Raw genomic sequence first — 24915 nt, 5'->3', positions numbered from 1 at the left:
CATGGGTCCCAGCTATGCCTATCTCCTTGTGGCTATGTAGAAAAGTCCATCTTCTGGAGTTACACTGGCACCATTCCCCACCTCTTCCTTTGCTACATTGATGACTGCATCGGCGCCACCTCGTGCTCCCACGAGGAGGTCGAACAGTTTATCAACTTCACCAATATATTCCACCCAGAGCTTAAATTCACCTGGACCATCTCTGACACCTCCCTCCCCTTTCTAGACCTCTCCATCCACAAGAACCAACTTAACACTGACTTTTTTTTTAAACAAACGCAGCTACCTGGACTATACCACCTCCCACTCTACCTCCTGCAAAAATGCTATCCAGTATTCCCAATTCCTCCGCATCTGCTCCCAGGAGGACCAGTTCCACCACAGAACACACCAGATGGCCTCCTTCTTTAAAGACAGAAATTTCCCCATCCACATGGTTGAAGTTGCCCTGCAACGCATCTCAGCCACATCCTGCACCTCTGCCCTCAAACTCCACCCCTCCACCTGCAAAAAGGACAGAACCCCCACCCTGGTCCTCACCTTCCATCCCACCAACCTCTGCATAAATCGCATCATCCACCGACATTTCCGCCACTTACACATTGACCCCACCACCAGGGTTGTATTTCCCTCCCCAATCCTATCTGCTTTCCTCAAAGACTGTTCCCTCCGCAACCAGCTGGTCAGGTCCACGCCCCCTAACAACCCACCCTCCCTCCTGGCACCTTCCCCTGCCACCGCAAGAATTGCAAAACCTGCACCCACACCTCCCTCCTTACCTCCATCCAAGACCCCAAAGGACCCTTCCACATCCATCAAGTTTCACCTGCACTTCCACACGTCATTTATTCTATCCATTACTCCAGATGTAGTCTCCTCTACATTGGGGAGACTAGCTGCCTTCTCGCAGAGCGCATTAGAGAACATCTCCAGGAGACCTGCACCAACCAACCCCATTGCCCCGTGGCTGAATACCTCAACTCCCCCTCCCACTCTGCTGAGGACGTGCAGGTGCTGGGCCTCCTCCATCGACACTCCCCCACCACCAGACGCCTGGAGGAAAAACGCCTTATCTTCCGCCTCGGGACCCTTCAACCCCAGGACATCAATGTGGACTTCACCAGTTTCCTCATTTCCCCTCCCCCCACCTTACCCCAGTTCCAACCTGCCTGCTCAGCACCGTGTTCAAGACCTATCCCATCTTCCTTCCCATCTATGTGCTCCACCCTCCCCCCCCAACTTATCCTCTTTACCCCCACCTCCATCCACCTATTGCACTCTCAGCTAAATTATTCCCACTCTCAGCTAAATTATTCCCACCCCCACCCTCCTCCCATTTACCTCTCCACCCCCGAGCCTCCCAGTCTCATTCCTGATGAAGTACTCCAGCCTGAAAGATCGATTTTCCTGCTGCTTGGATGATGCCTGACTTGCTGTGCTTTTCCAACAACACACTCTCGACTCTGATCTCCAGCATTTGCAGACTTCACTGTCTGCTGCTATATCGAGTGATTCAACTTTTTTAGAACATTCTTTTTTTTTGTTGTGCATGAGTATGTACTGCTAAACATTGGTTACTTTTGCCATGCACAAACAACTTTGTAGAAGGGATAACTTGGTGAACTAAGGTACTTCCTGAGCTGTTGTTGACTTCCCACAGGTTTTCTACTGTCCGTAAGGCACCAAAGCAGCTCCGATAAAGTTCAACAAGCCAGGCACCCCTTCAATCGAAGGCATATCCAAGAACCCTCTCATTAAAAGCCCTGTGGCAGTTGTGTCACCACAGAGATAGTAGCAGTTCAAGTCAGCATACCACTGACAGCAACTAGAAGTGGGCAACATATTGAGCATGCCAGTTATATCTATGGCTTGCAAATGAATAAACAAATTGAATAAAAGTGTCTTTACCTTTCTAACTCAGCTGACTGGTTCTCCTTTAGGTGGTCTTTTCCTAAAAAAAATTCAGCAATTACAAAATGGATAAAAACATGAACCCTTTTTGCAAGTACTCCAATTTTAATTTTTAACAGAAAACATTACTAAGATTATGACAACATAAAAAGCAAACACAGGCCATGCTCCACTTTTCAAGATGATCATGAATGATCTGACTGTGGCCTCACTTTCACTTTTTACTTCTAGTGTGACAACCTTGATTTAAAGTCTTCATCCTTTTTCTTTAAAGCATTCCATTGTCTTGGTCTCCCAATCTCTAATCTCCTTCAGAACCTCCTCTAATTCTGGCTTTGTTTATAAATATCTATCATACAGCTGCAACCTTTACATTTTTTTTTTAACACTTACTAGAAAGCTTCAAGCACATATATGCCCTAATCATTTGCCAGAGTTGTAGAATTTAAATGCCATACCACAAACAGGTGTCTAGATGCTACTGGATTCTCAATAAATGATAGTGTAGTGTGTAAAAGTACTGTCTGTAAGAGCAACATTATGATCCTGGAAGAGAAGATGTAACAGGATGATGGTAAGGATGAGAGAGTTCAGTTATTTGAAGATGGTAAGGAGGTTGGAATTATGAAGAAAGTCTGGATAGGGTGGGATTTTCCTTACTAGAGCTTAGGAGGTTGAGGGGTGACCCTAGAGAGGTTTAACAAATCTCAAGGGGTATAGCTAGCATTAATGGTAGCTGTATTTTTTCTTGGGAGAATTTAAAGCCTAGGGGCATATTTTTAAGGTGAGAGGAGAGAGATTTTTTAAAAAGATATCGGTGAGGGGTGGGTTTTTACACAGTGGGGGGGGGGGGGGGGGGGGGGGGGGGGGGGAGGGGGAGGGTTCACGTGTGGAATTATCTTCCTGAGGAAGTGAGGGATGTGGGCACTGTTACAACATTTAAAAGACACTTAAATAAATAAATTTATAGGCAATGTTTGGAGGGATGTGGGCCAGGAGCAGATCATGGGGACTAGTTTAGTTTGGAATTATGTTCGGCATGACTGATTGGACTGAAGGGTCTGTTTCCGTGCTGTATGACTCTATGACTATAATCATTCTACTATTGGTGTCATGCTTTTTTAATCACACTTGTCTCCTTCAAACAAATTCTTAAAAATTACTTCTTTGACTAGTGTTTTGGTCATCTGACTTAATACCCCAGGTGATTCTGTGTGTGTTTTTTTGTATAATGCACCAGTGAAATGCTTTTGGATATTTTCATGTTAAAAATGTGCTATAGAAGACAGATGCTACCCACTATTATCTACCTATAAACCTCCACTCCTTGAAATCAATATTCTAAATATAATTTGAGGCTGACAAATCTCCACTCGTCTCTATGGCACAGAAATTAACAAATCTCAAGAGAAGAAATTTTTAATCTTGGTCTTAAATGGAATACTCCTTATTTAGCAACTGTTTTTTTCTAGTTTTAGGCTGCCCCATGAGGGAAAACATTCACTAGCATCTATCCATTTATCCTATCAACATCACTTATCATTCTTCTAAATGACAAATGATTACAAGATCCAATTTTAATAGTACGACAAATACTTCACCCCAGGAATCAAACTTGTAAACCTTCTCTAAACTGCTTCCAATGCAAGTGTATCCCTCTAAATAAGAGCCAATAAAGTATGCAGTATCTGGGTGATGCCTCAACAAACATCTACATAGCTGTGAAGAGAATTCTTTCTTTTTATAATCTATCAACCGATCAAAAGTGGCTAAAATTCCAGGTGTCTTCCTGATCACTTGGTGTATTTGGATGATATGGTCTGAATGTGGTTCTGAGTCCACATGGGATCAGTTGGTTCCAGAAACAGGCACTGTGGAAGGAGATGTGGCTGTGATAATGAGTCTGTTTCAGGACATGGTTTAAGAGCTTCAGGGCAGAGGAGATGACCTGGGGGTTGCAGTGAGAGAGTGAGAGTGAGAGAGTGAGAGAGTGAGAGAGTGAGAGAGTGAGAGAGAGAGAGAGAGAGAGAGAGAGAGAGAGAGACTCACGGAGATCCTTGTAGAGAGAGGAGGAGAACTTCTTCAAGGTAGGCAGCCTCAGAAGAGGATTCACAGTAAGGTTAAAATCAACTAGGCGGAGGTGGGTACTGCAGATGCTGGAGATTAGAGTCAACATTAGAGTGGTACTGGAAAAGCACAGCAGGTCAGGCAGCATCCAAGGAGCAAAATCCCTTCATCAGGAAATTCCTGATGAAGGGCTTTTGCCCAAAACGTCGATTTTCCTGCTCCTCGGATGCTGCCTGACCTGCTGTGCTTTTCCAGCATCACTATTCTCCAGCATCTGCAGTACCCAGCTGAGCCATATTTGTATGATAACCTGATTCATGTACAAAGAGACAGTAATCCTTCTGTACAGTTGTTTCGCCAGTTGAGTAATATCCTGCTTATCTATTTTTGTACCAAAGTGGAACAATGTCTCATTTGCAACAGATCTCATCTGCCACATTTTTGCCCACTCACTTAACTTAGATCAATTTGCTCTCTTTGGATCATCCTCAACTTAATGTCCTTTGTATCATTAACAAATTTGGCTGCATATACTTATACCTCTATCCTTATTTACCATGAATAATCCACCTTGCCTGCAATCCCTGCACACCATGGGTCATTTAACATGGCCAATCTACCAACCCTGCATATCTTTGAATTATGGAGGAAACAGGAGAAACCTATTGAAAAACTGGAAGTATGCGCAAACTTCAGTAACAGAAGCTGGAATCGAACCCGGGTCACTGGTGCTGTCAATGCTATCCACATTGTAGTTAAGGACTTTGAACAGTGATAATAAAGGCTTCAATTTTGTCTCCATCATATGGCTTACCAGGAAACTCTCGTGCTCTTCCTGCCTGAATTTGATGTTTATTGGAACAATCTACAAATTGACACTGAACTGATTTGGCTGCATTACAAACACACCTTCCTTGGCCATTAATCCAGAGGTGATGTTTGATCTCAGAGATTCTGGCTCAGAACCAGGGACACTACTCACTCTGCCTCAAGACACCCTTCAGTCTTGTTATCCAAGTCATTAACACAGATTACAAATAGCTGAGGCCGAGCACTGATCTGATTAATTTTTGCTAACCTGATATGAGCCATTTAACACAGTTCAGCTTCCTGTTCATTAGCCAATTCTCTATTCATGTCAATTTCCCCAACATCATAAACTCTAAAGTAAGAGAGACAACTGGTGGCGTTTTAAGCTGAGGGACATCACTGATTTATATGATTGCTCACATTCCATAATACAATCATTGACTAATTTACTGTCATTATTTTCTTAAGCTTATTTGTTAGAAAAGCAATGAGTCAGAATCCTTGCTGAGGGGTATAGAAAAAGGTGAAATCTGGGAGGAGAAAAACAGTGGATATACGGTGTAGATTCTATATACATTGGATTGGCTTGTACAGGTCAACAAACTATTATGCAGAACATTTCTGAAATAGAAGAAAAGCCCAACACTGGAGAGATTATTTTTTGACTACAAAAGTGGGGTGAAGGCGGCTTCGGTGGATCACTCAGCTGTTGAGTGAATGGGATTTGCAGCTTTGGTAGACCTGTTTCTGGTTGCTGTTGGGAAAACGCATTTATGATTCAAAATATGCAGTTGCATCAAATTGAACGTATAATTTTTGAGACTTGTCCCAATGTGATGCTCTGAATTTTTCAGTTCATAACTCATCAAATTTTCCTGACCTAGTTTGCCACCTGCTAAATTTGAATTAACGTCAGTTCATGGTATTCCATGACCCCATTTTGGAAACATGGTTTACGAGCTTTATTTATCATAATCTAAAAAAAATACACTCAGATTCCAGGTTAAAAGATTGAATGTGAGTTGATGGTCTTGTGGTCACAGAATTAGACTTTTAATCCAGAGACCTTACCAGTGTTCTGGAGACCCAGGTTGGAATCCCACTATGGCAGATGATGGAAATTTGAATTCAATAAATATCTGAAATTAAGAGTCTAATGATGACCACGAAAGCTGTCGGTTGTCAGAAAAACTCATCTTGTCCACTAGTACCCATTAGGGAAGGAAACTGCCATCCTTATAAGGTCTGGCCAGTTATACCCACATGCTTTGAATGCGTTAAAATCTAACAAAAAAGACTATATAATCTTTAGTATTTGTGCTATATCCTTTTTTTTAAAAAGAGGAAAACTTTTTTAGAAAAGTGAACACATATACAGCAGGTAAACATTAGTAAAAAAAATTGCATCGTTTAATCATGTGCTTGAGACAATGAGAAACAAAAAAGTACTCCCTGAAAATCAAGCAGCCCACTTTGGTCCCTATATTCCATGCATTTAGGTTAAAAAAAAACTTTAATTCTGTCTCTTCAATCTTTCTTATTCTGACTTTATTCACCGGTACTCTTGTTTCATTGCTCTGCCCCTTCCTGTCATTTGATTTATTGCATCACTGAACTATTATTGATTATTAACTTTCTAAAACTGCCCATTGTAAACACCTACCTACTTAGTTTAGTGCCCTTCCCACTGATCCCAGTGCATCCATTGTTAAAGCCTTGTGAACAGTATGCTTTCTTGATTCTCTGAAGAGTGGCCGATTCTTGATCCCAATAATTTTGTTAATTTTTTTATCAGGACAAAAAAAATTTAACTCATGACATCTGTATTCTGAAGTGGAATCATACTTACCATTTTCCACATCTTGCATTATCATCATCATTTTATCAGTCACAAACTCCCTGAACAGGAAAGAAAAGAGAAAAATGTGAGATGCACAATGCTTAGGTTTTCCCAACCACTCCCCCCTTGCCTACCCTCTACCCCAGGAGCCCTTAGAAACTGTCAACATGACATTGGTCATCTCAGTTCCTCTGACCCAATCACCCATTCCGACCTATCTCCCCCACGAAGTGACTGCACTCACTGCTTTTAGTTCCAACCCCAAATTTGTAATTAAGCTTGCTGACAAGGATGGTTCTGTTGTCTACCAGACTGGCCTCTACATTACGGAGGTTGAGCGCCAGGTCCCAGAAGCCGCCTCCCCCCACCCCACCCCCATTCCCCCACAATTCTTCTAAGCTCAGTCTCCCAACCCCACACAGCTCACTTCTACCTCCTACCCAAGATCCACGGTCTCTGCCTGCTCCTGCACCACAGAACTCATTTCTTCCAACCTTGACTTGACTTTTTCCTCCCTTTGTCTAGTCTCTTCCCACTTACATCTGTGATTTCTGAATCTTTACACCACTTTCAGAATTTCAGCCACCACCTCTTTACCACAGACGTTCAATCCCTTCACATATCCATTCCCAATCAGGACGGACTGCACGCTCTCAGTTTCTTTCTGGAAAAACAGGCCTGAACCATAACTATCCAGCATCTCATTTCTCCCCTTGACAAATTTGCCCTCACCCTGAACAACATCTTTCAACCTCTCTCACTTTCTTGCTGTGCACATGGGTATGTGCACAGGCCCCAGTTATCCAGGAGAAAGTGAGAACTGCGGATGCTGGAGATCAGAATTGAAACATGTGATACTGGAAAAGCACAGCCAGTCAGGCAGCATCCGAGGAGCAAGGGAATCGGCGTTTCAGGCACAAGCCCTTCATCAAGGATGAAAGTCATACAGGTCTGTTTGGTGGGGTGCGTGGAACATCATGTGTTCCAGTCCTACTCTATTCCCCACCCACAACTCTTTCGCCAACATTACAATGGTATCATCAATGCTGCTTCAGTCTCTCATCTAAATTGGAAAATTAATCACTTTCTCTTCAAATTTACACTTAGTCCATCCATGACTCCTCCCTTCCTTGATATTTATTTCCATTTCTGGCAATAGACTGGCCACCAGTATCCAATGCAAGCCAACTAACTCCCACAGTTACCTTGACTATATATATCCTCACACCCCTACTTGCTGTAAAAACACTATTCCATTCTCCCAGATACTCCATTGCCTGCCTCCCTCCCACAATAGCAATAGGGCCCTTACCATCCCACTAGCATCCGCATCCAGAGGATCATTAGCTGCCATTTCAGCCACCTCTAGTCGGATGCCACCATCAGACACATATCCCTCTCCCCTTCCTTGTCAGCCTTATGCAAGGACTATTCCCTCTGCGAAAGCCTGGTCCACTCCTCTTTCATCCTCAACATGCCTAACACAGCCTCATAGCACCTTCCCCTGCAACTGCAGAAGGTGTAACACGTGCCAGTTTAATTCCTCCCTCCCCAAGATCCAATGGCCCAAACACACATTCTAGGTGAATCAACACTTTGTCTGTAATTCAGTCACTGTCGCCTACTGCATTCACGGTTCACAATGTGGTGTTCTCTACTTTGAGGTAACAAAGCGTATACTGGGTGACTGCTTTACATAACACACACATTCTCTGTGTGCAGAAAGATCCTGAGCTCCCAGTTACCTGCCATTCCAAATCACCACCATGTTTAGCATGATTGCTTTCACTGCTCAGACATTTGAGCATAGGAGTTGGGATGTTTTGTTAAGGTTGTACAAGACATTGGCAAGGCCTGTTCTAGAGTGCTGTGTCCAGTTCTGGTTGCCGAGATACAGGAAGGATATTATTAAGCTGGAGGGGGCTCAGTAGAAAATTACTTTGGTTGTGTCCAGGAATGGAAGATTTAAGTTATTAGGGAGAGGCTGGGATTAGAAAAGCTAAAAAGGTCAAAAACTTGATAAATCTCTTGGACTCAATGGGCTACATCCTAGAGTTCTGGGGAAGTGGCTGAGGAAATAGCAGAGGCATTGGTTGTGATCTTTCAAAAATCACCAGAGTCAGTGAAAGACCCAGATGATTGGAAAATTGCTGTTGTAACCCCCTTGTTCAAGAAAGGATCAAGACAAAAGATGGAAAATTATAGCCTGACCTCGGTTGTAGGTAAAATTCTAGAATCCATCATTAAGGATGAGATTTCTAAATTCTTGGAAATGTACGGTTGGATTAGAACAAGTCAGCACGGATTTAGTAAGGGTATGTCGTGCCAGACAAACTTGTTAGAATTCTTTGAAGAGGTAACAAGTAGGTTAGACCAGGGAAACCCAGTGGAAGTTGTTATCTACCTAGACTTCCAAAAGGCCTTTGATAAGGTGCTTCATGGAAGGCTGCTGAGTAAGGTGAGTGCCCATGGTGTTTGAGGTGAGCTACTGGCATGGATTGTAGATTGCCTTCTGTCAGATAGCCAGAGAGTTGGGATAAAAGATTCTTTTTCGGAATGGCAGCTAGTGACAAGTGGTGTCCCAAGGGTTCAGTGTTAGGGCTGCAGCTGTTCACTTTATATATTAATGATCTGGATGAAGGGACTGGGGGCATTCTGATGAAGTTCGCTGATGATACGAAGTTAAGAAGACAGGCAGGTAGTTCTGAGGTGGTGGAGAGGCTGCAGAAAGATTTAGAAAGTTTAGGAGAGTGGTCCAAGAAATAGCTGACGAAATTCAATGTGAGCAAATGTGAGGTCTTATGCTTCGGAGAAAGGAGTACAGGGATGACTATTTTCTAAACAGTGAGAAAATTCATAAAGCCAAAGTACAAAGGGATCTGGGAGTGGAACTCCAGGATTCTCTAAAGGTTGATTTGCAGGTTGAGTCCACGGTTAAGAAAGCAAATGCAATGTTGTCATTTATCTCAAGACGGTTGGAATGTAAAAGCAGCAATTTGCTATTGAGACTTTATAAAGCTCTGATTCGGCCCTATTAAAAATACTGTGTCCAGGTTTGGGCCCCACACCTCAGGAAGGACATACTGGGACTGGAGCATGTCCAGCGGAGATTTACATGGACGATTCCTGAAATGGAAGGCCTAACATAATGATGAATGGCTGAGGATCTTGGGATTGTATTAGAGTTTAGAAGGTCGAGGGGAGATCTAATAGAAACTTAAGATAATGCATGACTTTAAAAAGGTGGACGCTGGGAATTTGTTTCCATCAGGTAGGGATACTAGGACCCGTGGACACAGCCTTAGAATTAGAGGGGGTCAATTTAAAACTGAAATGAGGAGACATTTCTTGAGCCAGAGAGTGGTGGGCCTGTGGAATTCATTGCCTCGGAGTGCAGTGGGGCTGGGACTTTAAATGTCTTCAAGGCAGAGATTGATCAATTCTTAATCTCACAAGGAATTAAGGGATATGTAGAGAGTGCAGGTCAGTGGCATTGAAATGCCCATCAGCCATGATTGAATGGCGGAGTGAACTTGATGGGCTGAATGCCCTTACTTCCACTCCTCTAGGTGGGGGGATTTCAACACTCACTCAGTCATATTTTTAAGGTGAGAGGAGAAAGACTTATAAAAGACACTTAAAATATATAAAAAAAAAAGAGGGTGGTTCATGTGTGAAATGAACTTCCAGAAGTAGTAGTGATTAGGAGTGCACTGACACCGCTTAAAACACAAGTACATAAAAAAGAAAATGTTCCGAGGGACAGGGGCCAAACACAGGGAGGCGAGACCAGTTTACTTGTAACTGTGGTCAACATGGACTGGTTGGACCAAAGGATTTGTTTCTGTGGTGTATGACTATGATTGTACCCTGACCAATATCTCAGGCTTGTTACAGTTAACCAGGAAAGCTCAGCAAAAGCCTAAAGAAAAACATCATTTTCTGCTTGGGAATGCTATAGCCTTCTGGACTCAATATAGAGTTCCACAATTTTAGGGCTGAAGGTAACGTCTCCCATGTCCTTACCCCAACCCTTACACTAGGTGTTAGCACATGTTCTGCTTTTACACACAACCCTTTGTTAGCCATTGGTAGTTATTCATTCTACGCAGATGTTTATACAGTCCTTTATCTGTTCAACTGTTTGAGCCCCATCTCCACTTATTGCTTACACTTTACCTCTTGACCCTCCCCCCCATACTGTATGAAAACCAATCTTTTCTTAGCTACCATAAGTTTGGAAGAAGGGGTCACTGGACCCAAAACTAAGTGATTTCTCCCCACAGATGCTCCAAGGCCCACTGAGCTTTTCTGGCAATTTCTAATCTTGTTTCTGATTTTCAGCATCTGCAGTTCTTTTGGTTTTTATTTAAATATCGGGGCTAAGGGCAGTAAAAGGCAGGAAAGCCTTTGGAGAGAGAGTTACTCACCACCCAACTCCCCAAAGCTTGTCCATCATCTCCAAGGTACAAATCAGGAATGTGATGGATTACCCTGCACTTTGTTATGGACCAGGCTAGACCCCCTCAAAATACTTCAAGAAGAGAGCTGAGACCCTAACTTCTCTTATTTTAAAAGCTGATGTGAAGTGGTTATTTAAACGTGATGCAGTTAGTCAAATGACTGCTTGAAGTAAAACAGAATTTATTTAAACACCACAGTTGAAACACAAACAAAAAGAAAACAATTCAGAATAACAATTATTTGAAAACTTGACCAACTCAATACCAAAACTTAACTAGGGAGCTGTTCCACTTCCTGTAAAATCCCATAAACACAGGTTCTTACAGGAAGAAGAGGTTTCAGAGTGAAAAGTCAGTCAGGAACCATCTGTTGAAGCTTTGTCTGGACTGCAGCAGCTTCTGCTACAGCCAAAAGGAACTAGGAACTGGAAGAACTGGCCACTCTCCTCCCATTGTTAAGCTAGGGGCTTTTCAAGCATTTTGGCACTTTTGTCTTTACGACCTCTCAAAAACAAAACCAAAGGACAAAATAATCTTGTTAAAGTGACATCATCACCACAGCTCTCCCCCTTAAAAGTAATTAACCATCAATATACAAAGATGGTTTCATTTTAAAATCCCTTAGTCTTACTGTTAGTACACTACAATACATTTACATTGACTTTAACCATGAAAGTATACAGTCTGTTTTCTCTTGCCACCGAAAACCTTAGTTTATTCATCCAAATCTCGACAATGTGTCAGCAATTATGTTTTCTCGGCCTGCCACATGAACAATTTTCAAATTGAATGGCTGCAATAAGCTCCACCTGAACAGTCTGATATTTTTGTCCTTAAACTTCTCCAAACACTTTAATGGATTATAATCCTCATATAGGATTGTCTCAGACATATTACTGGCTACATAAACGCTGAAATGTTGTAACACCAACACTAAGATCAAAATGTCCTTCTCAATTGTCAAATTGTTGATGAATGTTCAATTTCCTGAAGAAATATCCAATAGACCTATCACTCGCATTGATAGCCACCTTGAATGGCTTTGCATTATTCGGTGTGGCTAATATCAGGGCAATGGTCAACATAGCTTTAAGGTTGTCAAATGCCTTTTGACAGTCTGCCATCCACTGCTTTTCTTCAGTAACGGTCTGGAGCACAACACTGCTAAAATTCGGTAGTTTTCTGATAAAACCCACTCAATCCTGGAATTGTAGTCATGCTCTCTTCGATGGTATAGAAAATTCCCCAATTACTTTTGTTTTCACATTCCGTGGGGCCATCTGTCCATGACCAATTACAAGGCCCAGGAATATGACTTAGGTTTTGTCAAATTGATTTAGCCAGGTTTATGATCAAGCCTGCCTCCCAAAGTCGATAGAAAGATCCTGATACATGCTGTAAATGGTCCTTCCTTGTGTGATAAAAAAAAATCACAAAAAGTTGTCGATATATACCACACAAATTGGGTAATCCAGAAATGACTATATTGGTCAGTCATTGAAATGCAGCTGGTGCATTTTTCATACCAAATAAACTTTAAATTGATACAGGTCATTCAATGCTACAAAAGCTGAAATTGTCTGCACTCTTTCAGATATAGGTACTTTCCAGTATCCCCTAAGTAAATCTATCCCAATACAGTCCACAAACGTGGAATCAGACTTTGTAACTGCATTGATTTTGTGATTGTACCCAATGGTTATGTGTGGACTATCTGGCTTTGGCACATTACAACAGGTGAGATCCAGTCATTGCAACTCACTCCAATTATGTTGTCTTGCAGCATGTGTGTAATCCCTTTTTGAACTTGTGCCAGCTTTGGAGGATTAAGTTTATCAGGATGTTACTTAATTGGAACAGCATTTCTTAGATCTAGATCATGTGTAATTAGGTTAGTATATCCCAGTGTATTCACACATACCTCCCCATGCATAGCAATAACTCTTTCAGGTCGTTTTAATTTTCCTCTGGAAAGTAACTCAATTTATCCCGAAGTTTTTGGTATCTTGCTCATTGGACAATCTAATTTGAGGTCTGTCCAATTCAATTTGCACAATGTCTTCTGAACTTGGTTCTTTACTGTGTTGTAACCAGTAGCATATTTTCCTTCTACTTTCCTTCCCTATCAAAATTACTTTTGAGCACATTCACAAGACTCCAGACAGACATATCAAATATCAAGTCAAAAGGAATTGAGTGAGGCGAGCTAAGATCCATTAAGCATTTTTATTTAAAAAAAGGTTCACCTATTACTGGGAAGTAACACTAAAACCTTACCTCCATTAGCAAAATGGTGAGTTTTTGATTTTGTATTCTTTGTTTCATTGTATGCAGTCTAGGCAACTTCACCCACTCTATTTAATCATTCCCTAAAATTTGACTCAATAGTTCAAAGGTGGCCTCGGAATTCTGACTCACCAATTTCTCCTTAACCAATTTTAGTATTCCTCTCTCTTCATGCTCAAAAACTAATTCAAATGGACTGAATTTGGTAGATTCATTTGGTGAATCTCTAATTACAAAAAGTACAAACAGAATCCCTTTATCCCAATCATCTGGATCGTCTTGACTACAAGTCTTTAAAATGGTCTTTCATATTTGATGCCACCTTTCTGCGGTTCAGGATGATAAGTGTGGATTTAAATTATTTTATTCCTAAGCTGTCCACAACTTTGTTGAATAATTTTGATTAAAATTTAACACATTATCTGTTGTATTGGAGTAGCCCATTTCTAGTGAAATATTTCAGTAACTCTTGTACAATCCTTTTAGTTATGATATTGCAAAATGGAATGGCCTCTGGAAATGTAGTGGACTCAGCAACTCTCCTGCTTTTCAGATGCTACCCAACTTGCTGTGCTTCTCCAGTGCAGCTTTTCGGCCCTGACTCTCCAGCATCTACAGTCCTCACTTTTTCCTACATCTATTATTGTTAACAAATACTGATTCCCACTTTTTGTTGAGGTCAGGGTCCGACACAATCAATTAAGACTCTCGTAAAAGGTTCCTCAAATGCAGGAAAAGGTATTAAAAAGGTGCAGGTTTTATTATTGCCTGTGGTTTTCCACTTACCTGACATGTCTGGCAAAATATAACTACATCCTTATGCAGTCCATGCCAATAAAAATGTTTGTTTTATAGCTTGAGTTTTTCTTACCCCTAAATAACCTCCTACTGGTAATTCATGCGATAACCACATCACCTTTTTTTTTTAATATAACCTTGTTCTGCAGGTCAATGCAACAATGAGGGCTGAAGGGCCTGTACTGGGTTGTAATGTTCTATAACCAACTGGTAATAAGTGATGAACAGCTGCCCAGTTCTCATCTGCCTTAATATGTAATGTTCTCCATTTCCTCATTAAAATATCATTTTTAAGATAGTAATACTCAGGGATACACTCAGATTCTTCTTCCATGTATGCTTTTTGATACAATTGCTTCAGTTATTCATCTTTCTGTTGTAACTCAGTTAATTTCTGAGCTAAAAATATCGACATTGTCCCCCACCTGTTTCTGTTTTGTCTCAACTATTTGATCAACATGGTTTCTGATAATTCTATTTCAATCTCCTTATCGGTTTTCGTTGATTTGTCCTCTGTTTCGACTGGTGACTTTGTGACCTTATTACCACACAGTCAGGAAAAGTCCTAGGATATACTTCCTGCAATACTTCCGTTGATTGATTTTCCACAGGCTTTTCAACCACAGTAGGCAGCATTCCTGCTATGACCAAGCTATATTATTAGCAAGGACAAATTGTATTCCTAGTGCCAAGAGTTCATCCAGTACTCCTACGACCACTTCTCACTGGACACCCTAACCTCAATCGACATAATTGAGCACTTCTTATCGCACTGAATTCCAATTTTTTGGCAGTAGTCCGTCTGAATTACATATTACATCTCTCAACAAAGATTGAGATGATCCCATATCTCTTAACACTAACTTCTTTACCTGCTGCTCCTGGCCTTTGCAAGTCAACCTTAACTTTGCAAGTAAATGGTTTAAGGTCTGGCACTTCCTCCAAAACCAACCTCCAGGTTGTACATTCTGGTCCAACATTTTAGCCTCCACTGTGCTTTCCTTCACCACTTCAACAAAATTCACTGGCTTCTCCTGTTTTCCTACATCCATCTTTCCAGTGCTTTTTCTAATCCACCAATACTGACTTCAGGTGGTACACTTTTATTGCAGTGGAAACAGTGCAGCTTTTCAACTTTTCTTTCCCCTTCATTGTTTCCTTTATACCCTGTATTAAGTTATTCTTATCTTCACTGAGATATACCTTCCCCTTACCATATGAGGATTTCTCTTTTCCTCAATTTCTATCCCTAATGGATTGTAATTGATGTTAGAAGCCAAAGTTTGATTTATGAATTAAAACAACATTCGCTGATGATTGAGTTAACTCTTTACTCTTCAGAGTTCTCACTATTTCAGGAAGTGAATTTTTGAACTCTTCCAAAATAATAGTCTCTCTAACAACAGAATATGTTTGATCTATTTTCAAGCCCTTATGCACCTATCAAAATTGCTTGTTTGATCCTTTCAAACTCACTGTTTGTTTCACCAGGGTTCCTCCTTCGATTCCAGAGGTTGTAGGCTTCTGGTATAAGCTCAAATACATTTAAGATGGCTTTGGTCACCACCTCAATTGCCCCAAATACCTCCTGTGGTAGTAATGCAAATACCTCACTAGCTTTTACCAAACAGTTTTGATTGGATCAACAAAATCCACATGGTCACTGGCCACTTCAATTATTTAACCACCTTCTCAAATGAGATGAAAAAGGCTACTACATCTTTCTCATCAAGTTTAGATAATGCTTGGATATATTTAAACAGATGTGGCGGCATTTCGAGCACCAGCTCTTTATTCCTGCTCCTCGAACTGGCTGTGCTTTTCCAGCATCACTTTTTTTGACTCTGATCTCCAGCATCTGCAGTCTTCACTTTCACCTATATTTAAGTAGATCCTCTTTAAGCGAAACAATTTATTTAAACACCACAGTTGAAAAATGAGCAAAAATAAAACAATTTGAAAACTCAACCAACTAGATACCAGAACTTAACTAGGGAGCTGGTCCATTTCCTGTAACATCCCATAAACATACTCCTTGACAAAAGGTGAATTCAATCACAGGTTCATACAGGAAGAAGAGGAACCATCTGCTGAAGCTTGCAACTTTTCTCTGGATTGCAGCAGCTTCTCTGCTACGCCTAAAAGAAACTGGAAAACAAAACTGAACTGGGAGAACTGACCACTCCCCTGCAGTGTTAAACTAGGGTCTTTTCTCACATTTTGGCAAATCCATCTCTGGGTTTTAAAAATACCCAAGGACAAAATCACTTAAGAAGCAGCATCACAACTTTGCCTGGCAGAATGCAATACTTCTTTGTATCTCTCTAACCTACACTTTCCTCTCTACTTCTTATGCTCTGACTTCCTCATTAGTCAAGAATTTGCATATTTTTAAAGCTGATCCTCCACTTCGCGCTGGAAAGGAGACTGCCACATGCTCCAGACCCTCAGAATTTCTGGGTTGAAGGGGTCACCTTATTAGGAAAAGATGAATCCAGTCCACTGATGCTGACAAGAAGAAAAAAAAGAGGTACAGATATTGAAATACACAAGTGGGCGGCACGGTGGCACAGTGGTCAGCACTGCTGCCTCACAGTGCCAGAGACCAGAGTTCAATTCCCGCGTCAAGCGACTCTGTGCGGAGTTTGCACATTCTCCCAATGTCTGCGTGGGTTTCCTCCGGGTGCTCCGGTTTCCTCTCAATCCAAAAATGTGCAGGTTAGGTGAATTGGCCTGCTAAATTGCCCGTAGTGTTAGGTGAAGGGGTAAATGTAGGGGAATGGATTTGGGTGGGTTGCGCTTCGGTGGGTCGGTGTGGACTCGTTGGGCCGAAGGGCCTGTTTCCACACTAAGTAATCTAAAAGGTACTGTGCTCATCTAAAATCTACAAGTGTGAGGTTTTGCATTTTAGAAAGTCAAATCAAGAGTCAGAGTCGTACAGCATGGAAACAGGCCCAAACTAGACACGCAGACCAAAATGTCCATCTACACTTGACCCCATTTCCTTGCACGGCCCACATCCTTCTAAACTGCTCCTATCTATGTATTTGTCCAAATGCCTTTTAAATTGTTGTTAATGTATCTACCTCAAACACTTCTGCTATAACTCATTCCAAATGTGTACCACATTCTTTGTAAAAAGTTGCCCCTCAGGTTCCCTTTCAATCTTTCACCTCTAACCTTAAACTGATACCTTCTTGTCTACGATTCCCCAAATCTGGGAAAAAGACAGAGTGCATTCACCCTATCCATGCAGCTCATGACTTTATATACCTGTATAAAAGGTCCCCCCTCAGTCTCATACATTCTGAAGAAAAGGTCCAAGCTTGTCCAACCTCTCTCTGTAACGCAGACCATTGAGTCCATACAATATCCTTGTAAATTTCTTCTCTACTTTCCAGTTTAATAACATTCTTCTTACAACAATGTGACCAAACCTGAACAAAATACTCCAAGTGCAGTCTCACCAACATCCTACATAACTGCAATACAACTTCCCAACTTATATTCTCCATGCTCTGATTGAAGAAAGCCAATGTGCCAAAAGCCTTCTTCACTCTCTGTCTGGACTCTACTTTCAGAGTAACCATGCATCTGAACACCATGATCCCTCTATTCCACTACACTCTAAGGCGCTGTTATTCACCATAAAACTCCTACCTTCATTTGACTTTCCAAAATGCAAGACCTCACACTTACCTAAATTAAACTCCATTTGTCATTTCTCAATCCATTTCCCCAGCTGATCAAGGTCCTGTTGCAATTTCTGATAACCTTCCTCACTGTTCACAATACTGTCGATCTTAGTGTCATCTGCAAACTTATGTCTTGCACAGTCTCATCAAAATCATTATTATAGGTAACAAACAGCGAAGGGCCCAGCACCGATTCCAGACACTCCACTAGTCACAGGCCTCTCACCTGACAAGCATCCTTCCACTATCACCTTCTGCTTCCTACCGTCAAGAACCTCATTGGATTCACCCCAATCTCAGAATTTGAAATCTCTCTAATTTTTAAAGATGCCGTTTCTTTTTGACTCTGCCAGTGGTGAAACATACTTTCAGCAATCTCGATTTGGAGCTGCCAGTGTTGGACTGGAGTGTACAAAGTTAAAAATGACACCTCGGTTATTGTCCAACATGTTTATTTGGAAGCACTAGCTTCCAGAGCACTGCTCCTTCATCAGATCCACAAACACTTGTTGGACTATATCCTGGTGTGTGTGTCTTAACTTCAGCAATCTTGTTAAGTCGTTCAGGATCTATTTACTATACTCACATCTCTGCCCACAGCTGCTGACACTTGTATTTGTACACACTGTCTGTTCCTGCCACGCTCAGATTGTCATTACCTTATTGTGGCCTTGCTCTCTTGCTTTGTGCTCTTTTTTCAATTTATCCTATCGCCCTTTAGTTGATCATTTGTTTCCACCATTTAATGTAAATCCCTCTCGGACATCTAAATTATACAACCGCCCATAGCGCTGGTCTCTGCACAGTTCAGATGAAGAGCATCCTAACAGTACAGCACCAATTCTCTCTAGTACTTCATAAATCAAAATAATCTCTCTTGGTCACAGGTAAGAACCCCAAAAGTATCGAGTATTGAAATGGCCTTTTTTTTTTGAAGATGAGGGCTGATTCAGCCAATAATAACTGCAATGTGCATTAAGTGGCTGTCTGGAGAGAGCAAGAAAGACAGATCCACAGTATCACATCTATGATGAAAGAGGAAATTCAAATAGCAACCTTTCAGAGAGAGCTTTGAGGGGGTGGTGAAAACTGGACTGCAATCTCGTGACTACAAAGATAATGAGTGGTAATGACCACACAAAAGTACATCAAAAACTGCAGACACAATTAGCATTTTACTTTTGAAGGATACACGGATATGCGTTAAAACGCTGGTTTCAACTCTGAGAATGCACCAGTGGGACTGAACAGTGTAAAGAACTGTTCCCTACCATCTCTCACTCAATGCTGCAAACCAGTTAAAAATAAACAGGACACAAAAGGGCACTCAAGTCCACCCTGGAACTTACTTGCTGCATTGCAATCAGGGTCAAAAAGAGCGAAAACACTAAATTATAATGTGCTAATTCAGTCACTATTGTACAAGTTAGATTTCCAAATGATGCTTCTAAGTTCTGTCTGTTACAACAAAATTGAAACTTCCTAGTTTGGATGAATAGGAACTATTCAACAACCAATAAACTACCTACTCCCTAGTCATGTCATACCTTAATTTCTCTTTGCAAAGACAAAGTCCTGACTGACTTCTGGTTAGGAGAAAGTAATGACTACAACTCAGTGGAAAAGTGCAACCTGAAAAAGCACAGCAGGTCAGGCTGCTTCAGAGAAGCAGGAGAGTTGATATTTCAGGCAGAAGCTCTTTATCAGGATGAAGGGCTTACACCCAAAATGTCAACTCACCTGCTCCTTGGTTGCTGCCCGACCTGCTGTGCTTTTTTCAGTGCCATACCTTTTGACTCATTTCTGGTAAGTTGGTCTTCTTCTTGACCAATGACTCCTGTTCACTGATTGGAATTAGTTAGTATGGCAAATGGCGATTTCTTAAAACAATTTCACACAGCAATGTTGTCACCGGAAGAACAGACAAATTGCCCATTTCTGTCTTGAAATTATGACCCAAGAAGAATCAGAACTATGGGAAAGTCCGAAACCACAAAATTCAACTTGAAGCCAGCCAAACCACCAATCTACACTGGTTGCATGCCCTTGCATTTTTTTTCCTAAATTACTTTATCTATCCTTCCCAACAATATTTTGTATATGGCAAAGCTAGAGAATATATTCTTTATGATTTTACTCTGACTAGATGAAGTACATTAAAGCTAACCTCTTTGTTAAAGCTTAAGAAAACCTGCAAATCTGCCTGATTATAAAAAAACTCAATTCATTACATGCAAATGGATCACTGGATTTTTTCTTAAAGATTAGATTCCCTATATTGTGGAAACAGGTCCTTCGACCCAACAAGTCCACAATGACCCTTCGAAAAATAATCCATCCAGACCCATTTCCCTCTGACTAATGCAACTATATATATTTTTTAAAAACTTCTAAAATAGTTAAAGGAGTGCAGTGGGACAAACAAAGAACAAGATGTCTACCACTTAACCACTACCAGGTGGTCTACAATAAAGCACAGATTTCAACATTCACTAGTTTGGCATGCCCTCTCGTGGCACAGTCAGTCAGTCTCCCTACTCCAACACCAGAGAGAGGGCTAGGTTCAAGTCTTACCAGCTCCCGAAAGTGTATAATAATATGTTGGAACAGTGATTAGAAAAATAAAGGTCAAATTTTTAAAAATTAGCTTGGTCCAAGTAAACTGTCAAGAATTTAAATCCTTATATTCTGCTCATGTTAAATGGAATTTTAATGTGTGAAGCTCCACCTCTTTCACTTACTTGACTTCTTTGGTCTCTGCAAAGCTGACTCTTCGAGAGCTCCTGCGAAGTTTTCCCACAGGCTCCATCTACAAAGCAGGAAAGAAAAAGATCAGAACTAATATTCTAATTTGTACTTCTGATTATTTGTATTCTGGTATTTCTGACCACTGAAAACATTACACCCATGATAACATTAGATTAGTATTATTATTGAATGTTAAATACTTAGTAGTTGAAGGTAATAAAGAAAGCAGATATTGACTAATACTTCTTAATTATACTGAGATGTGTAGAGGCTTTTTTTTTCATAGAATCCCTACAGTGTGGAAACAGGCCATTACGCCCAAGACACCCAATGATTTTATGGTGGGACAATTGTGAACAGTGGAGGACTTTCAAAGCAATTTCTCCGAAGTGCTCAGCAAAAGTACATTCCAGTGACAAGGCGGACTGTAAGAAAAAGGGGTAATCTGCTATGGGTGTCTAAAGAAATAAGGGAGGCTATCAAATTGAAAGAGAAGGCATACAAAGTGGCCAAGATCAACAGAAACTAGAAGATTAGGAAAACTTTAAAGCTCAACCCAAAGCCATAAAAAAAATAGCACTTACAAAACTAGCACAAAATAAAGACAGAAAGCAAAAAAAGGTGTCTATAAATATATAAAAATGGAAAAGAGATTGGCTTTAGGGGACGAGAATAGGCATTTAGTTACGGGACATGATGAAATGGCCGAGACATTGAGTAAGTATTTGTGAAGGTCTTCACAGTGGAGGACACGAATATCATGCCAGTAATTGACAGAGACAAAAGTACTTAAGGACCTGGAAACAAATTCAATATTATGGAAGTAGTAGTGTTGGACAAGTTAATGCAGCTAAGGATAGACGAATCTTCTGGCCCTGATGGGATGCATCCCAGTGTACTAAAAGAGGTGGCAGCACAAACCACAACTGCACTTGTGGTAATTTTCCAAAATTTGGCTGGACTCTGAGGCAGTTCCAGTAGATTGGGAAACAGCAACTATAATGCTACTGTTCAAAAAGGGAGGTAGACAAAAGATGGGGAATTATAGACTAGTTATCTTAACTTCTGTAGCGGGGCTGATGCTCAAGTCTATTATCAAGGAAGAAATAGCAAGGCATCTAAATAGAAATTGTCCTGTTCTGCTGACACAATAGGTTCGTGAAGGGCAGGTCATGCTTAACTAATCTTTTGGAACTCCATTAAGACATCATGAGCAAAGTCAACAATGAGGGAACCCTGTGGATGCAGTGTATCTACATTTCCAAAATACCTTTGTCAAGATGCTGCACAAGAGGCTGCTGCATCACATTACCGGTAAAGTATTAGCATGGATGGAGGATTGTTTGACTAACAGAAAGCAAAGAATAGAGATAAATGAGTGTTATCCTGGTTAGCAATCAGTAATGAATGGTGTGCCTGAGGGATCCGTGTTAGCACCACAATTATTCACAATTTGTATAGATGATTTGGAGTTGGGGACCACGTGAAGGATGTCAAAGTTTGCAGATGACACTAAGATGAGTGGCAGAGCAAAGTGTGCAGAGGACTGTGAAACTTTGCAGAGGAACATGGATATATTGAGTGAGTGGGTAAAGGTCTGGAAGATGGAATACAATATAAATAAATGTGAAGTCATACATTTTGGTAGGAGTATCACTAAAAAGGATTATGACTTGAATGGTAAAATATTGCTGCATGTTGCTCTGCAGAGAGACCTGCACATCCTTGTGCATGAATCAGAGGGTTGGTGTGCAGGTACAACAAGTAATTAGGAAGACAAATGGAATTGCTCAAGAGATTGAGTTTAAAAGCAGGGAGGTTATGTTGCAGCTGTACTGGGTGCTGGTGAGGCCACACCTGGAGTACTATGTGCAGCTTTGATCTTCCTTGAGAAAGGAAGTACTGGCACTGAAGGAGGTGCAGAGTTGGTATAGCCTCAAAATTAGAGGGATCAGATTTAGGACTGAATTGAAAAGGATTGTAAATTGTAAATTGTAAATTGTAAATTGTAAATCTATGGAATTCCCTGTCCAGTGAAGTATTTGACACAGCTTTAAAAATATTTATTAAGTAAAGAGCTTTTTTTTTGAACAATACAGGAAACAGATATAGTGAGAGAGGGTGGGTAAGTGGAGCTGAGTGCACAAAAAGATCAGCCATTGAATGGCAGAGCAGGCTCAAAGGGCCAGATGTCTTACTCCTAGTTGTGTTTTAAGTTCACAACAACCCTTCAATGAGTAACCTACCCAGACACATTCTCCTACTGTATTACTCTACATTTACCCCTGACTAATGCACCCAATTTACACATCCCTGAAAACCATGGGCAATTTAGCATGGCAAATCTATCAAGCCTACACATCTTTGATCTGTGGGACGAAACTGAAGCACCCAGAGGAAACCCACGCAGATATGGAGAGAACGTGCAAACTCCACATAGACTGTTGCTGAGGCTAGAATCAAACCCAGGCACTGTGAGGCAGCAGTGCTAACCACTGAGTCACTGTCACCCATATTTTGTGATGCAGAGGTCCCTACCACCAATCCAAAAGATCTTTGTTTCAAGTCCCACCTGCTCCAGAGTTATATCCTAACATATCAGAACAGTTTGACTAAAAAAAAACAAACTTAGGTGTGCAGTGGTAGCTTCCCTATTTCTGGAAGATAAGGTTCAGGTTCAAGTTCCACCTCCCCTGAAGGGATGTCATAACTTTCTGAACATGTTTTTAAAAACAAAACTCTTAAATGTGAATAAAGAGTCAGTCAGCACTAAGGTGGACTATTTTAGAATGGAGATACAAGCTCAGTGGCAAACAACAGAAAAATCTCAAACATTTAAGTCTTATTGTATTCTTCTTCAGACTTGAAGGCCTTCTAACCCTGGTGAGAGAAGATGGTCACTAAAAAGTGAAAGCTGGAAATGAAGGTTTATTTTCAGATAGAAAGTTCAAATTGGAGCTTTTTTAAATTAAATACAAGAACTGCAACTGGAGAGTGTTGGAAGAAAGATGACAATATTTCATGCTTTCAGGAGGTGGAATCTTACGACCAATAGGAAAATAAAATCAATGTATGGACATGGGTTAAACCCCAATTGAAGAGAAAACAAGGATGGGCCCAGGCACTTTTCTTCCAGCCAGAAACATGATCAGTTGTAAAGTATTCTCAGAACTAGGAGTCAAGCAAATGGATAGTGGAGGAGGTTTGAATAATTTTAAAATTAATGATTAAAATTTATATGAAAGATGACTCATTGCAAGTCTGAGATTTGGCCACATTTCGATAATTTTAGAAAACTGGATAGAATACACTATATGGAGTTTAACCAATTGTATGCAGATTGAAGTGATTGAACTAGGAGAAACGGAGGACTGCAGATGCTGGAGATCAGAGTTGAGAGTGTGGTGCTGGAAAAGCACAGTCAGTCAGGCAGCATCCAAAGAGCAGGAGAGTTAATGTTTTGGGCATAAACCCTTCATCAAGGAATGATGAAATGGTTACCCATAGTCTTCAACAAAATGGAGCTGTTCTCTCAGAGACTGCTGGTCATGTTTTACTGCGAGGGTCACCATGCTTAGGGCAGAATAGTAGGTTGAGACAGAGGGTTCTTTATGGCAACCACAGCCCGAGTGGGATTTGAATCCACACTGTTGGCATCACTCTGCATTGCAAATCAGTCAAGTGAGCTAACTGGCCCTCAAACATAGCGTTTCATAACATATCTGAACAAGTTGATTAAAACATACTTGTGTGTGGAAGCTCTTGTGGTACAATGGCAGTGTCGCTGTCTGAGCCAAGAGGCTTGTGTTCAAGATTGCTGCAGTGGTGTGCCTTAACATCCTAGAAAATATCAACTCACTTGTGTACTGGGTTTTGTGGTGCAATGGTAGTGTTCTCACCTCTGAATCAGAATACCCAGGTTTAAGCCCCACTTGTGTGGGGTGTTATAGCCTATCTGAACAGGATGATATAACTAACCTCATGTGTATGGGGCTCTTGTAGCACATGGTAGTGTCCCTACCTCTTGTCCAGAAGGCTTGGATTGAAATCCCACTTGCTCCAGTGATGTATAACATATCTGAACAGGTTGATTCAAAATAGTTATTGAATCAGAGGAGTCATAGAGATGTACAGCATGGAAACAGACCCTTTGGTCCAACCCGTCCAGGTCGACCAGATATTCCAACCCAAGCTAGTCCCACCTGTCTGGCCCTATCCCTCCAAACCCTTCCTATTCATATACCCATCCAAAAGTCTCTTAAATGTTGCAATTGTACCAGCCTTCACCACTTCCTCT

The 24915-nt window shown here is 41.1% G+C and overlaps 1 protein-coding gene across 7 annotated transcripts in view; it reads right to left on the bottom strand.

Moving 5' to 3' along the window:
• Nucleotides 1-24915, bottom strand: part of knl1 (kinetochore scaffold 1) — a 128052-nt gene that overhangs the window by 87503 nt on the left and 15634 nt on the right. For all 7 annotated transcript variants that reach the window (XM_072569310.1, XM_072569314.1, XM_072569309.1 and 4 more), the window contains 3 exons: nt 20612-20679; nt 6638-6687; nt 1909-1951 (listed from right to left, as the gene is read on the bottom strand). In XM_072569310.1, coding sequence (XP_072425411.1) covers nt 1909-1951; nt 6638-6687; nt 20612-20679 — 161 coding nt within the window. The remainder of the gene's footprint in view (nt 1-1908; nt 1952-6637; nt 6688-20611; nt 20680-24915) is intronic.

Source organism: Chiloscyllium punctatum, chromosome 4 (assembly GCF_047496795.1).
Source record: "Chiloscyllium punctatum isolate Juve2018m chromosome 4, sChiPun1.3, whole genome shotgun sequence".
Lineage (NCBI taxonomy): Eukaryota > Metazoa > Chordata > Chondrichthyes > Orectolobiformes > Hemiscylliidae > Chiloscyllium > Chiloscyllium punctatum.
Note: the sequence above shows the minus strand (reverse complement) of the source record. Positions and strands in the feature narration are given on the sequence as shown.